General features: G+C 49.7%; 5 protein-coding genes across 5 annotated transcripts; 2 read left to right on the top strand and 3 right to left on the bottom strand.

The window, feature by feature from the left end:
• Positions 1-89: 89 nt before the first annotated feature.
• On the bottom strand, positions 90-2,546 carry N7443_000850 (Major facilitator superfamily domain general substrate transporter; the record flags this gene model as incomplete). The annotated part of the gene is made up of 1 exon (XM_056880906.1): positions 90-2,546. One exon carries the CDS (start codon positions 2,544-2,546, stop codon positions 90-92), a length of 2,457 nt encoding a protein of 818 aa, XP_056746144.1.
• A 3,169-nt stretch (positions 2,547-5,715) lies between these two features.
• On the bottom strand, positions 5,716-6,831 carry pex10 (ubiquitin-protein ligase peroxin 10; the record flags this gene model as incomplete). The annotated part of the gene is made up of 1 exon (XM_056880905.1): positions 5,716-6,831. One exon carries the CDS (start codon positions 6,829-6,831, stop codon positions 5,716-5,718), a length of 1,116 nt encoding a protein of 371 aa, XP_056746143.1.
• A 799-nt stretch (positions 6,832-7,630) lies between these two features.
• Positions 7,631-9,139, top strand: N7443_000848 (EXS domain-containing protein; the record flags this gene model as incomplete). The annotated part of the gene is made up of 5 exons (XM_056880904.1): positions 7,631-7,715; positions 7,767-7,816; positions 7,895-8,580; positions 8,632-8,948; positions 9,066-9,139. The coding sequence occupies 5 exons, from the start codon at positions 7,631-7,633 to the stop codon at positions 9,137-9,139; spliced, it is 1,212 nt and encodes a 403-aa protein (XP_056746142.1).
• Positions 9,140-10,527: 1,388 nt separating this feature from the next.
• Positions 10,528-12,414, top strand: N7443_000847 (ankyrin repeat domain-containing protein; the record flags this gene model as incomplete). Its single annotated transcript, XM_056880903.1, has 1 exon — positions 10,528-12,414. One exon carries the CDS (start codon positions 10,528-10,530, stop codon positions 12,412-12,414), a length of 1,887 nt encoding a protein of 628 aa, XP_056746141.1.
• An 896-nt stretch (positions 12,415-13,310) lies between these two features.
• On the bottom strand, positions 13,311-20,325 carry N7443_000846 (type I polyketide synthase; the record flags this gene model as incomplete). The annotated part of the gene is made up of 3 exons (XM_056880902.1): positions 13,311-14,105; positions 14,208-20,111; positions 20,173-20,325. 3 exons carry the CDS (start codon positions 20,323-20,325, stop codon positions 13,311-13,313), a joined length of 6,852 nt encoding a protein of 2,283 aa, XP_056746140.1.
• Positions 20,326-21,312: the final 987 nt, after the last annotated feature.

The raw sequence follows: 21,312 nt of genomic DNA, 5'->3' as shown, positions 1-21,312 counted from the left end.
GAAACCTTGGAAGAATGAAAGTTTAAGATAAATATACTCGTAGTATCCATATCTCATACAGCCCTATAGCAATTCGTCCAAAAGATCCTTCAAGATGGGATACCACTCGCAGGGATAGCCTTCAAGGTACAACCCGCGTCATCGCACCCAGCAAAGGAAACCGAATTTCCCCACCAATTAACATCCACAGTGTGATACTCCACGGCAAAGAAGATGACAACAGCTGAAATCGCCAGTGCTGCACCGAAAGATGACGTGAGCACATATGCGTATTTCTCCCACCAGGCGAGATAGTGACGCTTGATGTAGAAGTTGAAGACAGTACCAACGATGAGAGGAGCGACACAGAAGGTCAAGTTATAAGGCGCAAAGTTGATCATTCCGTAGAGCAGCAGTGGGGAATAAATATAACGGAATCCGGACTTTGGGAAATACTTTGATGCCAAGTAGAACGGAACAGGCAATAAGAGACCCATGAGGAACCCATATAGTGTGGCATTGTACATTTGGCCACTGGCGAAGAGTCTCCGAGGCCCAATTGCGCCCCAGAGTACTGAAGAGGTGAAGAATGTCGTAATATTTTCGCAATTGAACCCAGCCGCTTGGCCGGTTTCACAGACTCCCTCGATATTTGCCAGTGCCCAGGCATTTACACCAATGCTGACAAAGGCAGCGACAATAGTAGCAATAATCTGGGCACTGAACATGACGCGTGGGGCAATCTTCATATAATGGCCCATCTTCAAGTCGGAGACAAACTGAATGGACTGCGCGCATGAGACCACTCCGTAGGTCTTGAAGATCATATTGGCAATGGGTTGGTTGGGGATGGCGTATCCAGCGATCAATTCGGCAATAACATTGTTTGTCACTTCGGCGTTAGTGATGGCATACACCATGCCGTATGGCACTTGCAAAATGAGACACAGAAGAACACCGACAACCATGCCCCAGATAGGGAATCCGGTGTCATAGACCTTGGCAGTAATACAACCAACAACAAAGCTAAAGGCTAAGATGGTAAGGTACCACCACTCGGGAACTTCCTTGTAGGTCTTCATGAGTCTGTTGTGGACATCCTCGTATTCGTCGCGAGCATTCTGCCATTTCCACATGGCAGAGAATCCCTTGCGCAGTTCATGACGGTTATACAAGATGATATGAACCACAGCGGCCATGTAGGACCCAAAGAAGCAGAAGAACATGGTGGCATACGAAGCGGTCATATAGGGAGGGCTGTAGGCTTCGTATGCTTCTGCGCTGAAACTGCCATTGATCATGATCTTCGAGACATCATATTCGGCCCCCGTTTTATCGAAAAGAGAGTTGCTCATAATTGGGAAGTAGCCCGACTTCCAAATATTGGCCCACCAAAGAGGGATGATCACACATACACAGAAAAAGGTGGTTCCGACAGTAATAGTGACCAAAGCGTAGTAAGGCGTAATGATGGGGTCATATAAAACCGAGGCAATGTTCCAATCAAAGGTTGGCCATGGGTTGAGTCCGAGACCGGTAATACTGCCAGTGACAGCGGCCAGAGTTACGTTCTCTGGGGCAATCCAGGTCATCCAGTTGAAATAGGAGGTGGCTTGGAAGAGATAACCGGGGAACCAATACCAAACGAACATGGCGCCGAATGAATACAAGAAGAAACGGTAGCGGGAGATTGACCACCCGTGCACGATCTCGCCTTTCTGGTCATTGTGCAGAGCTTTGTTCAGGGCGATGGTTGACAGTGCCTTGGGATAAATCATAGTTGATGGATAGACGAGAAAGCGTCGAGCCAGGCCTGCACACCCGTAACCTAACAACTGGGTTGATAGGGTCAACAGGATCTGGAAGCCAGCCTTGTTGTACAATGTCTGGTCATTGTACCACTTCTTGACTTTCAGCACCGTGAAGATGTTGGTTGTGTAGGCAGTACCCAGGTAGCCTCCATATCCGACATTTGCCATGACTGTGATAAGCATATGTTCCTTCTGATTGAAAGGTCCTGGGTTCAATGAGAAGCGCCAGCCAAGGAGTGAGAATTGGCGAGAGGGTAGCACCTTTGCGAGGAAAGTGCCCATGGGGTATGAGATAACCTGGGACACGTATGAAGAGAGGAAGATATACGGGTATCGCAGGGTAAACAACTGATTTACGCCAGTGAAGACGATAGTCAGGAGCATACCAATGAACCAGGCGCGAAAGGTGTTGGCAGAAATTGAGGGATCGTCGACCGGGTCCACAACAGCGCGGACCTCAGGATAGGGCGAATCGTTCAGCAAAAGATCACGCTGCTTGCGAATATCTTGGAGCAGAGCTTGAGCCTCATTGTTGGTGATCTCCTTGGGACCTTTGGCCAGAAACTCGCGCGCCTCATTCAACATCTCCTGAGGGAAATTGGCATCTGTTTCGTGCTCATCCAGGGTTTCCTTGAGGAGAGAGATCAGGTCGTCTAGCTCGACGTCTGTGATCTCCCCCTCGGTTGTGAAGGCGCGCTCCTCGATGTCATTATTCTTCTCATAGCGGACATATGTCTCGCCTTCCTTGGTCTCCATCTCGTTGTAGAGAGGCCAGTACTTCTGTAAGCCCTTTGAGCGGGAATAATTCCTTTGAACGGGAGAGGAAGTAAGTTTGAAATTGGCTGTTGAGAAAATATTTCACGGCATACCGAGGGAGATAAATCTTCGAGTGGCCATCAATTGGTTTACTCTATATAGCTCTCGAGCCACCAGAACAGACTTCGGTTACAACGTGGAGCTCCGATAAGCCGCTTCATGATTTGATCTTGTTTGATAACGCCATTTTACCGATTGGTCACTACACCCCCATGCCTAATCAGTGGCAATTCCAGCTAACAAAGAGCGAAGCGGGATTGGGTTTGGCTAGTTGGGTTAGCTCGACTCTTAGAGTGACTAGAAGTAGAGAGGCCCACGCTGGGCTTGAGGGCACCATTCTAGAGCTAATCAGTCATATCACTGCTTGGGCCTTCTGGTCCACAGATTAAGCCTTTCCAGATACTAATCTGCTGGCCTCTTAAGTCGGTCAATACATAGTATGTCTCTTGACTTGCAACATAGTCTACCATTCATAGATTGACGGGATCTCATTGCTTGAAGTCCTTTGAAGGCAATAGTCCAGAAATCACAGATTGAATATTTTGTGCGATTCAGAAGACGTTCATATAATGAAGTCAGTGTAGGCGACCCCCACGGAGTGCGATACGTACATCACCTGGGGGACCTGTGGGATGTAAGGAAAATTATAAATTTCAGCCGGCGAAACTCATACATCAACCGGAACTTAAGGCGTCAAAGCTATCTTCCTGGGTACATCACCATCTTCTGATAGCCAGAGGTGGAGTTCTGTCCCGTAGCTCTCTACTGGCATCCACAACCACCGCATTTAGAAATCGGGGGCATTAGTATCATTTCTTTGAACAGCCCACGGGTGTGAAATCTGAATTCTAGTAACCCTGGCTTTCCCCTGTATATATTCAACACATAATTGTAGTTTGGCAAGTCCCTCAAGAACCATGTAGCGAGACGTGGTACATGCTAGTCACTCACAATCACGCTCTTTTTAACCAATCCATGAACAATCACATTCACTTAGTCTAACCCCGTGCCCCCGCTTTCCCTATCGTGGCAAGAGATGGCAACAGTGACCCATTAAAGCTTCGCCTATCGTGACGTTCTCTCGGCATGATTTATCCGTGAGCAATATCCTCCATTGGTTGCTTGCCTGTGCTATCTGTTGCAACGCTAAAGTGCTTTTGTCGCAACGGTAACGCATCCAGCACCTAATCAGGCCTTTTAGAGGATTCCTTGATCTGTCAGTCTGGACGAACGGCGAGTCTGTGTGACTTTGTTGATGTGGATTTGCGAATTCAGGAGGCCGCGTAAGCACGATCTTGAAATCCCCGCGCACTAGTTTTCATTCCGTGCTAGGGTCTAATTCGCAGAACACCGTCAGCTAACAATTGAAATTCTGCATGGGAGTCGTGATGCTTGGTCACGCAGTGAATAAGTCAACCATTCCAACATAGCCGAAAACCTATCACCCAACTTGACCACTTCGGGTATTTATACTCTAGAGGAGCCATGACACATGAAACTGAGTTGCAAAGGAACCTTCGACGTGGTCCCAAGGTCTCTCAAATGCTTCACCAGAGCGCGTAGATCGCTCTTGCGAGGATATTTCCGCCACTGGAACGGACGTCCGACGGACACTTATCAGAGGTCAAAGCCCTTGTGCCGCTATGGGCAGCCCAATCACTGATATTCCAAGCTCCACCAAAATTAAGCTTGAAAGGCTTATCTTCGCTTATTTTCTCCAGCGTAGATATTCTTGGAGGATAAAGATATTACCAAGGTCCATAAGTATGATATTGGCCTGAACCTACATTTACTCTAATACAATCTCATTGGAAGCTTGCATATGAGTGTCTTCGTGGGGTCTGATGCTCTATTATCTAGATCAACAGCTCTGCCGTCGGCTTACCTCCAATGTTTTACTCGTTTTTACTTAAAATGAAACCGGCCGATGCTCCCGAGGTTCTCTCCAGAACCAATTGCATTAATTTCCCCGCAGTCGACCCGCGGATTCTTCTGTTCGACTTTACCATCACTTTAATCCTCTTTAATTGCTTCATCTCCGGTCAGGTAGCTGCGTAGACCATTCTACCCTCCATCGCATCCGCATGCCATGCTTGCCAATCTCCTTTCAGGCCTCTGTAAGCCATCAACCGACATGTTTAATTTTCGAACCTTCAGAGGCATACTTTCCGGAATCTCTACAACATCCTAGATCATACCTGTGGGGCCGACCCGAATGGCTACATTTTCTTCCGCTGCATTTTGTGCCACTTAACCTTATTGAAAATCTGAATCGAGTTGTGGATTTGGTGCCAATGGTCCATCAATTTAGAACTGACAAGCTCGGGATTGCCGAGTCTCACTATATAGTTTAGCTCGCCCGCAAGGCTCGGCTATTCCCACGGCGTTTAGCCCCTAGCTAAAACATATAGATCATCTGCCGTGTGGGGGAAGATATTCGTCATCTAGCCATGCAGGTCTAGCACGCCTTTATCTGTTGATTGTACCGAGTGAGATAGCTCGGCAAGTCCGAGGGATTCTTCCTCCATCTAATTTGAAGGGTACCTGCAAATAGCAATCTAATCAACCTAACGCTGGGTATTGGTGAAACCAATTAATTGATTTCTTCCCATGACATTTTCGCCCTCCGTCCATGGGTCTATATAGATACTAGTGGCTCTCCCTTCTTTCCTTCTACATCCTGGATACCTTCCGAGCTCTGGATCAAACCCGAATACTACCGCATTCTTTCTTCTCTCCCGGTTTCTCGAGGCCCGAATGCAAAAAACTCAAGATGTTATTACATGTCAAAAGACTGGAGGAAACAGAAAAGACTCGCCAGACCCTGAATTGACACGAGCATTGTGGCGTAAAGAAATTGAGACATAGGTCACTATCAAAGCGGAAAACTCACCTAGTGCATTTCCCAGCACCAGTTACCAAGATTGACTGTGTCATGAACGCAATGAAGCCTTGCAATTTGGAAAGGCAAAATAGGAGTGAATAGGTTGACTCTGAAAGAAATGGGGGTATATATTCGTCCAATCAAGTATATACATCTAGAAAGACGTCCAAATATTCAAGCATCATGCACATTGTAAATAAATAACCAAAAGCCCACATTGCAAGACTACCCTCTCAAAGGAAGCACCTTGGACAACAAAACCTCCTGTCGGCACAACGGACACTCAGGCTTCTCCCGCACCCAATCGCGAACACAAACCCAACAAAAGACATGCCCGCAAGTTGTCACACTAGGATCCTTGAAAGCCTCTAAACAAAGCGTACACTTCCGTTGCTGCCCCTCTGGAATCCACGCAACGGCGCCAGGGTCCTCTTCCAGATCATAACGGGCCGCTGAAGCAGGAAGCAGGGGAACTGCCGCCGGGTTTTGAATCGAGGGGATCAGAGCACCCTCTCCAGAGCGCATTTCGCCCGGCTCAGAGGACTGACTCTCGTCTTCGGTCATGCTGTGTCCCAATTTGCGGATATGCAAGAATCCTTGCACAGCAATTTGCAGGACCATCAAGACGCCTAGAACCTCGTACCCGATTCGCTGCTCGCTCTCGTCGATTTTCTTGGTAAATACGTAGCGAAGGCGCCAGATCCGTTTTGAGAGGTGGTAGTATGAGCCGGTGAAATAGAATGTCGCGATGCTGAGCGCGTAGATCGGGTTCAGTGATGTGATGGAGTCCAAGTGGTCGAGGATGTATTGCTGGATGCGCAGCTTGGAAAAGAATGACCGCGGTGTGGGTTTGGATTGCAGCAGGCCTGCCTGCTGCGCTGCGTGGACTTGTTGTCGTGCGATGCTGCGCTCGAGCTTGTGGCGCACTCGCGCACGAAGGGCGGGGATAAGCCGTTGCAATGACCATGGCACTAGGATAGTGCTGAGGATGTATCCAACGCGTCGGGAAATTGCTGGTAGGCGGAGTGTGTCATCTTCAAGCTGGACGAGGTCGCAGTATTCTTCGCCGAGGGTGCGGTTGCCGATAGCGGTCGTCAGCGAGAAGTAGACGAGTTCGGTTACGTGTTTGATGGAATCAGAGTAGGTGTGTGCGAAGCGGGCGCCTTTTAGAGATCGGATGATGGACTGGGACTGTTGTACCAGACTGCTCGTGAGAAAGGCATCTTTCTCGTGAGACCGGATAACGTCCGGGGACGTCGCGAATGGGTAGAAGTTGGAGGCGGGAGAGCTGACGGTGGTAACGGGGGGTGAAAGCGATAGATGGGGATCATCGTCGGCCATGGTGGATATTATGGAGAGGGAAGAATACTCGAGGCCGTCAAGGTGGTCTCTATAGAGGGGGTAAGAGCATCTTTAGATGCATCGACGGCCAACTTCCCCAGCTCGGAACTGACATTCCCCGGACTGCCTCGGTCCAAGTCATGTGACCCAGACGGTACGTGATATCACATGACCCTACATATCACATGACAATACTGGGGCAATGACGCAGATGATGATACTTGTAATACCAATACCAAAGTTTCAGGGCGAAAGCCACAGAAGCTCCGCATTTGATGGTGGCTCCTTTGGCATTACCCCTGATTCCAGTCCGGTAGACATATATGCATAGAATCCCCTCAAGGACGTAAGGTCTTGAAAATAGTCATCTATGCGGTAGTAGATGAAGGTGTCATCATGATAATATACCAATGAAAGACCCGAGTCTCCGTTTCCGTCTCCCCTGAAGTTGCAGATCGCGCGGATCCTCTTCTGCATCAGGGTATGGAGTTCTAATTATACCTAGGATGCAACAGGGGGACCCTGTGGAGTTCTCGACCACAACCAGTCGATTCGAGCAGAGCCAGACCAGTCTTCAGGCCCATCTCCACCTTCCCGTCCACTGGCGTCCACGGAAGGCGTTTCCAATGTGGGCGCGTATTCTCGTTACTACGCGCTTATTAACAGCGTCCTGAAAGCGGCCTCACAGAAAAGTTCCCTCTTTCAAGATCACAGTCATTCTTTTGATCCGATTTTCCCCCCACCTGGGGTCTCCTTGGATGTTGCTTGAATCCCTTTACTTCCTTCGATCCATGGAATAATGGGTCCTGATCAACATGCGCAATTGGATGGCTTTGGGCTGATCCTCCCCTTCCCTATCCGCATAGCTGCCATTCTGGTTGCTGGTACGTCTTGACAAGAATGGGGTATAGATCGCGTAGTTAACTCCTATACAGGTTTCTGGGGATGGGCCATCAACCTTCACTACCTGGCCAAGGCCAACATTGTGAGTTGCGGAACCCCTCGGACAGCCTCTTCCCCCCCCCCAGTTGGGCCCAAACTAACCAACTTGTTCTCCTGTCAGGATGTTCCTGCGCTTGTTCGGTACCCTTCTCGCACCTCCTCTACACAACGACCACATCATGTCGCGGCCTACCGCCTGGCCACTTTCTTCACCATTCCCCTCGTCCTCTGGCTCGTCGTCTTTTGGATCGCTACCCACCGCACCTTCGAACTGGTCGAACGCCTCGACTTCATCCCGCAGTCCGTCTTTATAGTCCTCCTCCTGATCTTGATCTGGCCTCTCAACCGCGCCTCTCGGGCGGGCCGCATTCGCTTCCTCCTCACATTAAAGCGCGTGGCCATCGGCGGCTTGGCCGAGTCCCAGGATGGCAAGTTTGGTGATATCCTGCTGGCTGATGCCTTGACCAGCTATGCGCGGGTCCTGGGAGATCTCTACGTCAGTTTCTGCATGTTTTTCACAGATGGCCTGGCTGCTACTTCCAAGCCGAACCGTGCCTGCGGCAAGGATATCGTCGTGCCGATTATTATCGCTGTTCCCTTTGCGATTCGACTTCGCCAGTGTTTGACCGAATACGTGCGATCTCGGAAAACAACTACGCGCCGGGAAGTGAACAAGGGCAACCAGCATCTGGCCAACGCCTTGAAGTATGCCACCACATTCCCAGTCATCTGGCTGGCTGCCAAGCTCCGCAATTATAACCCCCGGGACTTTCACGGATACAGCGAGATGACCATCATGCGTCTGCTGTAAGTGTTGACTACTCCCGCGACGTCCCGCCATTTTCTAATCTCCCACAGGTTCATCTTCTCCTTCATCAACTCCAGCTATTCCTTCTGGTGGGATGTGGTCAAGGATTGGGACCTGACCCTCTTCTCCTCCGAGCGCCATGACAGAGACCACCCGTACGGACTGCGACGACACCGCTACTTCCATTCTGACCGGTTGTACCACTACGTCATCATCGCGGATCTTTTACTCCGTTTCTCGTGGCTGTGGCGCGTGCTGCCGGGTCTCGCTTGGCTCCCTGAAACTGAAAGCGGTCTTTTCATCCTCATGTTCCTCGAAGTCGCTCGGCGCTGGATGTGGGTGTTCTTCCGAGTCGAGGCCGAATGGAGTATGTCTCACTCCCCTACACACCTTCCCCTCCCGCTCCTCTCGGAACCAAAATAGCTTCCCTGGGGCACGCAAGACGGTTTCATGATTTGATTTGCTGACAAACCTTTTGAAACAGTCCGCAATACCCACGGTCCCGCTCCCGACGATGTTCTCCTTGGCGAATACAACCACAAATTCGACGCGGATTAAGTTGCCTCGCTGGCCTTTTTTCAGCGTTAAATGTCCATTGGAACGAGTATGAGACACAGAACGTATATTCCCTTTCCCGTCTATCAACCTTGGGAAATCACATTGGATTACCACCTCGAACATGCAGTCTAGAACAGACATAGATACGAGACCCGGATCTCTGGCTTTGCTCGATTTAAGGAAGCGCATCACTTCTTGATTCGCCTGTTTTCCTTTTTTTCCCCATCTACTTCTACCATCAATATTTCCACCCGCCTGTCAGGCACTCTTTCGTTTCGCCTCTTTTGAATGATTTGACTGGCTGGTGCTCTGGGCTTGTCTTAGGGTGTTCGGCTGCGGATTCACTGATGCATTCTCCTTCACCTTTCGTTGTATATACCTACACCATTTATTTTGCTCTTTTCTTTTCCGTTGTCATTCGGGTATGCGGCTGGAGAGGTTTGACACCAGCATGTACATTATGGTTGCAAGGATTGGTTGTTTGCTAATAAGCTCTCAATATGTGATTTGAGTGTATTCCAAATTATTTATGAGTGCTGCTAAAAGCAAATAGATTTTGACTGAGCTATTCCAGGATTCCAGGATTCCAGGGTCCCAGGGGATAGGCGCAGAAAATCAGTAATCCTGACTGCGATTGTTCAAAGAGCAAATGAGACACCCTTGACCCCGTCTCAACGTCCCCATCTCACACAGCCCGGGTCTCCGCCCCTTCCAAATGAAGCGCCCCAGTAAACTTGCAATTCGGCCTTCGGCCCCTCTTATACCTAGACCTAGCGACTCCCTTTACTTAATTTGGAGGGGTAAGAGGCCGATGGAAAACTTCTTTGAGCCTCGTTCAGTTTGAAGAGGGAAATGTTAAACAAGACTCAGATGAGACGATGAGACGATGAGACCCCTGAACGGTGGAGCTGCGCGCGGCGCTATCTGATGGCCCACAACCCCCCGCACATTCCAACAAAATAGGATTCTTGAGATCTGCAGCTTCGCTCGGAAGGTACCTCTGAGAATCTATTGCCTGTTCTCGAAGCGCGTGCCAGCAAATCTTTTGCCAGAGTCTCTTACCAGTACTTATCGTTACGGCACTCATGCTTCATATTTCGTTACTGCCTGCCGAGATCTTGCATCTGATTATTGGCTTTTTGGAGTATGCCACCGATGTCAACGCTCTCGCACAAACATGTCGACGTTTATGCAATATTTCCATCAGTCCGTACCTTTATCCGAGGTTTGCCCAAGCATGTTCTCCACGAGGACTTAGGCGTATCGTGGAAAACGGTAATGTGGGCGCTATACGCAGATTTCTTGCGACTGGCGTAGACATGGACAAGTTTTACCGTCCCGCGGGGACCCGAAGTGGATGTGCTTTTCCACTTAAAGGGATGACTTCAATGCTCCTGGATCTCTGTGGGCCATCGTTCTTGGCCAAATCTAAGCATGGCAGAGACCAACTCCTCTCCGTTGCGATACAGGAAGGTCATTTGGATGTCCTCAAACTCTTCATCTCCGAGGGCTTCGAGAACACGCGGGGAAGAAATCACATGTTGAACGTGGCGATAAATGGTGCACCTTCCTCTCTGCAATGTCTCATTGAGGCGGGGTTCGAGGTGAATAGTACTCATGGCTACAACTTTCCTTTGCTAGCTGCGACAAGTGAAAACCAGCTTGAGAAAGTGAAGCTGCTTCTTGAGGCCGGGGCCGACCCCAACTGGGAAGCATTTGAGCTCTCAAGACTTGGGGAGGACCCTAATGACCCACTACATACGGCGGCCTCGAATGGTTGCCGCGAGATAGCACAATGCTTACTGGAGGGAGGTGCACGTTATCATCGCGATGGAATATTTGACGCTAGAGGGATAGCTAGGCTTGCTTGCAATGGCCAAGAGCGAATCGCAATATTGATCATGGATTCCATTGATTTCGAGTCGGAATTGGCGGATAGCGACGACGCGATGCGCGGTCACTGGGTCACGCTGGCAGCAACGGTTGGCGACGAACCCCTTGTCCGGCGACTTCTAGCCATAGGGTCTGATATAATCGATGAGAATGAATACTGCGACAGTATTGAATTTCCGGCTCTCACACAAGCTGCACTCCATGGACAGGCGGCTATCGTGAGAATCTTGCTTGATGAAGTTGGGAAATCAAATCCCGAAAGCCTGGCAAATGCCTGCTTCGCTGCGATAGAAGGTGCCGTACAAGGCAACTATCTATGCATACTATCAGATGCCTTTGATCGCGGAGGCGACGACCTGATTGAATCTCGAGGGTATGATATGCTTTCGTGTGCAATCGAGAGACAAAACGAGGATGCATGTGATTTTCTGGTAGAAAATAAGGTACTGGACATTGGTATCCGAGGGGATAATCCGAAACGTCTTCTACCAAAAGCCCTCAAATCCGGAAATTATACTCTCGTGTTGCAAATCCTCAACCAATCTCAATTCAGCCTCTTTGACTTTGTTGACGAGCCCAAGGGCACCGCTGTGTTACAACTAGCAGCAAGATATGGACCGGTGGAAGGATTTGAACGTTTACTCGGTCTAGGCGTGGCTCTTGACCCACAAAATACGTTATGCGAGATTGCTCTAGTTCAGGCTGCTGAGGCAAACCACCCACATATCATCAAGCATTTTCTCGACAGCGGATATGATGTGAATGCCATGTACTGTGCCAGAATTGGTTCTATAGCGCCGTTGCTCTTTCACGTTTCCAGGGGTATATCCCGAGGCAATGAGCCGGGCGACGAACGCGCAATTGCGACTGCACAGTTTCTGATCGATCAAGGTGCGGATGTGAATGCTTGTGGCCCTACAAGTGAAACCGCGCTCTGTGAAGCAGTGAGGCGTTGCAGATTTGATCTTGCCGCAATGCTGCTTGATCAAGGTGCAGATCCTTTGAAAGGGATTGAAAGAAACAAAAGTGCTCTACAGAGGACTATCGTATCCGCTAACCTTGAATACGTGAGACTTTTGATGGATAAATTGTCCATTGATGACCCTCGGTACCGCAGCTTTGTCAGGCAGATTCCCAGTCACATTAGCAAATGGAACGTTATCCCTGGCAGCAACATAGGGAGAGACAGCAAGCACTGGTCAGAGGTTTGGGACATAGACGAGGGTTCTGACAAAGAGAAAAATACCAAAAGTCATACTGAAGATGAAACACAAAGCTTTATCATGGAGGCGCCTAAAGATACCGAGTGGTGGTCCAGATTTCATACCATCAAAGAATTAGCCAGGTACTATTGGCGAACGATGTACCCAGCTCCAGAATGAACGCTATAGAGACCAAATAGATTAGCAATCTAATTTCTAACTACAATGCAATAAAGCTTATAGGAATAAAGTTTAGTCTAGAAGTTTAGAGTCCTAAGAAATGACCTGAAACACTTTCCAAAGATAAATTCCCTACTATAGTAGGTAAATTCTAGAGATCAGAATATACACTAGGTTATGTCCAGTTATGCAGTAAAAGATGGTAAATTACTCGATAAATATCCAATTAGAGGGTTCTAAAAGAAAAAAGGTTCTCTCAAACGTTTACTCCCTTTTACACCCCAACGCTAAGTGACGGTAAATTAGGCGCCGAAAAAGGCTACTTTTGACGCCGTGTCGCTGTCAAGCCAGAGTGAAATCCGAGTGTTTTCGCCATGTAGGCCAAATTATTTGGGTCAACGAGCTGCGGGTAGTCGTGTCGCAGTACAAACAGCCACAATTGGCGGCAGCTAAGATCTTAGCGGTCCTTGAACGATGCATTTGTGGTCCTCCAACCGTGCATGGTTTGAATCTGGTACTTCTTGACTCTGCCTGGTTACCTCTTCCCAGAATGCAAAGATGTAGCCGACTAGAGATTTCTCAAACGACTATCCTACCGTTAGAACCCACAAGTTGGACGAGCGGGGTTCCGATCCACCCACACATTCACATCGTGTTGCTTGTTATTCATAAAAAGCTCTCATGAACGGCTAAAAGAACTCGCTACAAACGGTACAAACACGCCAACGACATAAGTTGAAGTCCTGTATTGCTCAGAGGAAGTACAAAGGTGAGTATCGGTCACGATAGTGTGAGGGTCGGGCTTTCCAAGCTCGATGAGAGCGTATACACTTAGGGGAAGCGTCAGACTCTCGGAGCCAGAAATATCATACCAATTAACATTCCACTATGCTTGCTTAACCAAGAGCTTTCACTAGGCTAGATTGTGCTACAACCTTTTCCGCAAGTGCACGCGGAGTTTGGTTTACCAGCATATCTGACGACTGCAATGTCGCCTCAAACCGTTGCAAGATCCAATTGCGCAATTCGACAGCAACCAGAGAGTCCAAGCCCAGAGCCAGTATTTCATCAACAGTTCCCACATCTACCGAAAGCAGCTGGGATATTTTTCTTGTTATTGCACGCAGGATGAACTGGGCCACAATCTCCGCGCTACCGTCGGCGATCACTTGCTCAAACGATTGCTCCTCTGCAGAGTCATCATCCCCGACGGTGGCCTCATTTATGCCGCGTCGAGCCTCACGGAACAAGGCAGAGTGAATAGGGCCATTTCCCGCGGTTGCGCCGGCCAAAGACTCGGCGTCGAAACCAATGACGGCCTGGGAAATGCCGGCCCCGTTGGGTTCAACAGTCGCACCCAGGATATAATCAAGAAAGCGAGTAAGATGTTCCAATTTGACAGGCTTTAAACCAACCCGCTGGTGATCGTACTGAGTATCATCGTCTTCTGCCAACAAAGCGTCCTCGGTCCAGTCAAGATTCACGGTCATGAAGTGGGTCTGGGATGACGAATGTGGGTGCTCCTGATGCGCCAGGGAATCCTGCCACGGGCTGACACCAGTGGAATTGGCATCAATGCTATTTCCAAGGAGATTGTTGACCGATGATACTGAAAGGAAGAACGCCAATTTGGGAGATTCAAAAACACGGTAAAGAGCGGGCTTTCCATTAATTTCGCCTTCGTGATACACCTGTGACGAATCATTAGTAGATATCCTGAATCCAAACAATAGCATGGGATGAAGAGCAAGGGGTGCTACATGACAACATGAATAGTGATGGAAAAAACTTACAATTTCAGCGGCGGCCGTCTGGATGATTCCGCGAACTATAGGTGCACCATGGCCAGCAAGAGTAGAAGATATATCTTCGAGACTTGATTCTGATGAGATATCTCCTTGAAGGATATACAGACAAGCTCCGGGTCGGATAGCCTGCAGTTTCGCTTGTAGGCTCTTTTTGTCGTTGGGATCTACGAGACCACTCGACACCACGGCAACATGCATGGCGCCGCGACGCACCATTTTCATCGTAATATGCTGCTCGAGACTCCCCAGGTTGCCTGCGATAAGGTATGTGGCGTCTTGATTGGACCAGGGGTCATACTTTGGAGGAAGAAGAACAGGGACAGTCGAATCGGAGCGGATTTGAAGAACAACCTTTGATGCAGTGCCATCTTTCAACAAGCCAAGAGCATCTGCAGCTTCATCGACATCTCGGATCGCCAAATCGAGTCCATCCATCGGTATATGCTGGAATGCAGCTGTCGCTTGGGAGATAAGGGTGGCAGTCAGATCGGGTCGGCCCGCGACAATACCTTCGATGTCGACAAAATGAAGAGCCACATTTGGCGGAAGATTGGATGATATCGATGGGGATGAGCGTCCAATGACCACCACGCTGCCAAACGGCTTGATGTGGGCGAGTGCCTCTTCTGCTGGCGTTGCATTTCCCGCTGCATGAATCACAGCGTCGAGTCCACCGGGGAAGACATCACGCGGTAAGCGTCGATGGAACGAAGGGCGGATCACCAATACATCCGAGGGGTTAATTCCCAGTTGCTCTTTTAGTACTCGAGCTTCAGTCGAGCTGGCGGCAGTTGCAACGACACGAATGCCGATAGATCTGGCAATGCCCACAGCAGCCCGACCCACGGCAGTGCAAGCTCCATGGATGAGTACAGTCCCCTGGCTTGGAACCATACGACCCACTTCACGGATGGCGTACGACGCCGTCATGGCTTCTAAAAGCATTGCAGTGGCGCTGGGGGCTGATACCTTCATAGGTAGCCTACCGGCGAGTGTGACTGGTAGGCGAAGTCGAGTCGTTCCCACGACTGGGGCCAGGGCAATGACATGATCACCTGGCGCCAGTGAAATGACATTGAAACCGACGCTGGTGACAAGACCTGCATATGAGCCCATCTTTGTGCAAGAATCCAGCTCCGCGATGGCAAAATTCTCAGACTGAATTTCAATAGAATCTGCAGCTAGATGCGTCGCAAATATTTTGCTGTCCTCCAAGAACAAGCCGGTGCTGTCAGGCGAGAGTACCAGGGGCCTTTCACTGGTGGCGATTCGTTGCGCTTCACTCTCGGCACCAGCACTTCCAGAATCGGCGATGGCATAGTCAAGTCTCTCACTGCGATGTAGACGCGGGACCATGACAGCGCCATTACTGCGAACTCGATATTCACGTTCCATGTGGAGTGTGTTCATATTGGACACCTGGTTTATTGTGCCAATCACAATATCAACCAGGCGCTTTTGGTTGTCTTCGCTTGCAAGGAAGAGCGAGGATGCATGAATGGTAGTGAGACGCAAGTCATCGTTTTCGACATGCGCAGTACGGGCAAGACTCTCGTTTTGATGGAAAGATGGAGGGACATCGGGACTCAGCCAAACGATACGTGAAGGATGTGCCAAGAGAGTGGTCATTGCAGCTGAGGCGACCGGGTCCGCAAGGATAGGATGCTCCGGCTGATCATCAAGGATGAGAACGGTGTCATTGCTGTTGTCACCTAGTGCGTATTTGTGTTGGAGAGCCTCGAGCGCACTGCTAGTCAATCGATTGACCGAGACATTCACATTAAGAAACTGTAATGCGCGAACCAGACCAACCGCCCAGGCCGGGGCATGTTTGAACGTGGAATGCATGAGAATGTGGATACTCGGCAGTTCATGGACTCTGGAAGGCCATTTTAGGACAACAAGTCTGCCGCTAGGGTCGTCTTGGAAAGCAAAGTGTTCGGCCAGTGACGTGGACACTGTGTTCTGCAAATTGTATTCCTTGGACTCGCGTTGATTCAACCGAAGAAGCACAAAGCCGTTAGGTTTGACCAGCAGTTCAGCCTGACCCAGCCACTTGGCCGAGGCAGCCAGAACCAAATCATAAGATCTAGTCTGAAGGCCACGCATACTAGGGTTGCTGGTGGGGAACATGGTCCGGAACTGTATAGAGGGGCTCTCTAGACGCGTGGCGGCTTCATCGAAAAGACCAGGTGACGTGTCAACAAAATCGAAAGACGTTATTTTGTTATTGGGGGACTCGAAAGAAGCGATAAACTCTTCCGACAGATCAACCCCAGCCCCGAGCCCGATCATGGTTAGATCATCTTTTTTTGAAGCAAGAAGCCCAACGATATCTGCAAATGAAAGGCTTTGGGCCATGTCGTCAGCCCGCAAATAATCGAGGTCGGGTTGCAAGCGTAGCTCGAAACAGATGTTCGCAGTATCATCGTCGTCGTCAGCATTACGTTTGAGGCTGCTCGGGCTTTTTGCAAGACTTTCAAACTTTACACCCGATATTGAAAGCACCTGCTTGTCACCATAGGTGGAAGAGATACTCCAAATAGCGGAATCAGAAACGAAGTTGGGACGTGTGGATATTTCCAAAGTTGAACCTGGAGCATGTAGAAAGGGTGATGTGGCGACTAACAGCTCACCGATGAGCTCTGGAATGATTGGCCCAGGTCCAAGACGAAGGGACTGCAACGGGAAGACAGTCTGGAACATGCTTTCAAGAGTAGATGGGTGGATGATGGCTGGACGCTGGAGCCCATCGGACATCTTGGCCGCAACGTCCAGTACAGTCAAGGACGAAGATGCTTGCGATCCATCAGGTGCGACCTTAATGGAGCTGATTCCGGTAAAGGCAGGGCCATATGTATTACCGACGGAATCCAAGTCCCTGTAAAGGTCCTTGTGGGCAATGATGTGGCTATCAACTGGCAACAGAGGGGGATTCGCAACCAGAGTGTCTGCTCTTACACTGCTGTCCTCTTCCGTAAACTCAGCCTCGATTCTTCCTGTAGCATGAGTATGCCAGTGACCAGTGCTGTCAGAAAGGGCCGCAATTGAGAAGTCAAAGGCAATATCCGCGCCAGGATGTTGCTGGAGGCTCAGTTGAAGTTCAACGTGTTGTGCATCATCTGGCATAAACAGTTTCCGCTTGAATTCAACATCGTGAAGTGCCAACGTCCCAAGCGGAGAGACTGGAAAACGCCGACGTGAGAGCTGCGTCACGGCTTCAATGGCCATGGAAATATAGCCTGCACTGGGAAACATAGTAACTCCGTTGATGGCATGGTCAGCCAGCCATGGCAGCGACGATCGGCTAATGGAATGCCTCCAGCGAGGTTGAGAATCTGTTGCATCAAGAACTGGCAGACCGAGTAGCTCATTATATGGCTCATTGCGCAAGCGATAAGCCTGCGTAAGGCGATATTCCTGGTTGTGCTGAGTTGAATGGTCCCATGAATATGCAGGAAGATCATACAGCACCGCTGCTTCGTCTGCGCCGTGAGTCATTGCAGACACGGTATCCCATTCCACTTTGACGCCGCGTTCAAAAAGCTTGCCGGCCAGAGTCAGCGCGCTGGTTATCGAGTCCACCTTGCGCTGCAACACCGGGTGGTAGTCGAACAAAAGCTTTGGCACATCTGGGTGACTTAGACTCTGTCGGACTGGGCCGGACAAGCCTGGATGAGGACCTACTTCCACGAAAAAGGCGTGTTTTTGGGGGTGAAGACCTTCCTTGGAAAGTGTTTGAATAGCATCATTGAAGCGCACTGGTGATACGATATTGGAGATCCAATACTCGGCGTCGAATCCAGCCGTCTTCACTTGCCCGGTGACAGATGACACGAATACAACATTCTCATCAGGAGTAGTATTGCTCTCAGCGTTCAAGGTACCAAGGCGGAACCGATAGTAGTCGGCCACAGCACTCATGTGGTGCGAATGATATGCCGTCTCAACAACCACTTTGCGATGAAAGGTTCCGTCGTCCGCCAAGGCAATGCGCTTATCTATCTCATCAATGGCACTCAGATCACCGGAAATGGTCACGCTGTTGGAACTATTGACACACGCAATCACGGCCTCTCCGTTCGCCAGATTGTCAAGATATTTTGCAACATCATCTTCACCGAGGCCAACTGACAACATGGCACCTTGTTCCAATCCTTTCAATTTTGCAGCAGCGGCCAAAAAGCCACAATGAAAGGCAATTGTCAAGGCTCTCTCTTGCGAGAGATGACCTGCCAAAAAAGCCGCGGCTATTTCACCACTTGAGTGCCCTACGACTCCGCGAAATTTCAACCCATAGGCCCGGAGCAAGGCAACAAGAGCGATTTGGAGAGCCGTGGTGGCAGGCTGCGACAGCTCAGCTTCGTTTAGTCGGGAAGTCCCTTTGTCACGAAGAAGCTCCTCTTCTAGGTCCCACCTGGCACCCAATTTGCAAAGTATGTCTCGGGAGATGCGCACAGAATCACGGAAGACATCAGACGCTGTTGTTTGGTTCAGCAATAGCTCGCGACCCATGCCAGCCCACTGGGAGCCTTGGCCACTGAATACAGCGACCACATCTGGCTCTGTGGCTGGTGATTTCGTGATTGGGAGTCCGTGGGACTGGTCGAGGAGCCGCAGGAGCGATTCTTGGTTTTCGGTCACTGCGCTGAATCGATATGCCATGTCACAGCGACGGTGCAAGAGCGTGTATGAGAGATCGGCCAACGGAGTATTCTCGGAATTATCTTTGATCCAGTTCTCGTATGCAGCAACTTTCGCCTTCAGTGAGACCAGACTGTTGGCCGAAAAATTGAAAAGACGAGGGGAGCTAGACATCGATGCTGTATGGGGGTTCCGTAATCCCTGCTCGAGAATGACGTGGGCATTGGCACCGTCAGACCCAATGCTGTTAATCGAGACACGAGGTGTAATTCCAGGGTAAGTGGGCCAGGGAACCGGTTTGGTTGGGATGGAAATCCTATCCAATGGAAGACCCGCTTGCGGGTTGTTGAAGCCGGCAACTGGAGGAATTACTTCACGGTCCAACATGACAGCTGCTTTCAGCAAGCTTGACAAACCAGCTGCGCTCCCGCCGTGCCCTATCGAGCCCTTGGTAGATCCAACATAAAGAGGAACCGAGCGGTCTTTAGAGCCTCCGAAAGCTTCTGCGATGGCATTCAGCTCTTCGTGATCGCCTGCCTTGGTGCCCGTGCCATGCGCCTCAACATACATAACTTCCTCTGGTAACAACCCAGCACGAGCGTATGTCATCCGAGCTAGCTTGGTTTGACATTGGCCGATGCCACTGTTGCGGATGATGGTACGCACTGGATTTCCATCTCGCACGGCGGCATCCAGTCGTTTTAAAACGAGGGCAACTGCGGCCTCGCCACGGCCATAGCCATCGCCGCGCTCATCGAAGGGATAACTCTCTCCAGTGCTGGTAAGAAGATGTAGGTTGGATGCAGCCACCAGAGCCATTTCTGAATCTTCATTGCGCAGGCTTTGACACGCTAAGTGAAGCGCGACCAGACCGTCAGAGTCTTTCGAGTCTAAGGTCAATGAGGGCCCGTGCAGGCGCAAGAACTGGGAGATGCAATTCGAGGGTTTCACGCCACTTGTATGGGCGGCTGGAAACTCCACTATGTCCTTATTCAAGTGTCGGTCATATTCTGTGGTTGAAACTGCTGTATACACGGAGGTTGCAGTTCCTAGGATGTTTTCACCTGAAACTCCGCCACTCTCGAGTGCCTCATACGCTAGCTGCAGTAAGAGTCGTAGCTGCGGATCGACTGCAGCAACCTCGGATTTGGAAAGCCCGAAGAAGTCATTGTCAAAGTTGTAAACATCACCGGAGAGGAAGTGCCCACCCCGGTGGTTGCTTATTCCAACGCCAGGATACTCGGTCTGTGTCTGATAGTCAGCTTAGATTCAATTTTTCTTTTCTTTGCTAAGCACGATTACTCACCTCTCCATCATATCGCTCTGCGGGAATATCAATCCATGCTCGTTCGCCGCTTTCGAGAAGCTCCCACAAGCCCTGCACGTCGTGAGTTCCACCGGGAAGACGGAACGACAAGCCCACTACCGCAATTGGTTCAATTGGAGTAGATGCAATCATGGCTGCGGGTGAATTTCAGAAAAGCTATACATTGCTCTAGTCAGCTCGGCCAAGGCTTGGTTGCTTGAAAAGATCTTACATGCACACTTCGGCGACCAACCTCCTTGCGCCAAGTATATTTCTTCCTAGAAGGAAAAATTATGGTGTCTTCGTTTTCTGATGAAGCCTTGATTTAGGGCATTTCGTGCCTGGGTACATTGCTCCCACAGAGTTATTGACTCCGAATTTTGGGCACAAGTTGCGCCCGTTCAAGAGTCAATCCTGCTGAAAAGACCTATGTTCGCGACCAAAAAGCTGGCGGGTAAGCAGAGTGGCCTAAAAGTATTGCGCCAGAGATTGACTATGGTCCCGGGGCCGTTGACTCTCATCGCGGTGGAAATATGACCGCGCTCTTGACTCCGTGGCTGGGCGGAGTAGGGGAATTCAATCTCCCAGCTTGTTGAATTTAAAGACTAGTGAGATGTTGATTGGGTTAGAGAGAAAAACTAAAGTAGTGCAGCCAGTAATTGCGGTCGACGGGTGGTTGAGCCAAAGTACGTGTCAGCACTAATGCTGCCCGTCCCGCAGGCGATCCGCGGTTCAGAACATGACACATGACTCAGCAGCACCGAGATTCATAGATTCATAGATTCATAAATGATAACCAATGTCTTGAGCGCATGGCTATAGTATTAAAAACGATTAGCACAAAAGCTCCCTGAGATTGTGACTCAGAATTCCGTAGACTGAAAGCTTCAAAGACGACTAGAAGTAAACTCAATGATGGTGCGAAGATCCATCTTAGACACCATCACTGGCGTCAACCTACACCCTCTAACATTACTTTTCATAGACTTGAATTTGTTAGAATATAGATGCACATATTCGATAATTCACGCTATAGCATTCATATAGCCACATGGTAATGAAAAAGTGTTCAAGTGATATTTTCAAAACTTTGGACATTCTAATCCCGCCGAGTAGGCATCAGCCTTTTATAACGAGTAT

This window comes from Penicillium atrosanguineum (genome assembly GCF_028827265.1).
Source record: "Penicillium atrosanguineum strain IBT 20685 chromosome Unknown utg000001l_segment0_segment0, whole genome shotgun sequence".
Lineage (NCBI taxonomy): Eukaryota > Fungi > Ascomycota > Eurotiomycetes > Eurotiales > Aspergillaceae > Penicillium > Penicillium atrosanguineum.
Note: the sequence above shows the minus strand (reverse complement) of the source record. Positions and strands in the feature narration are given on the sequence as shown.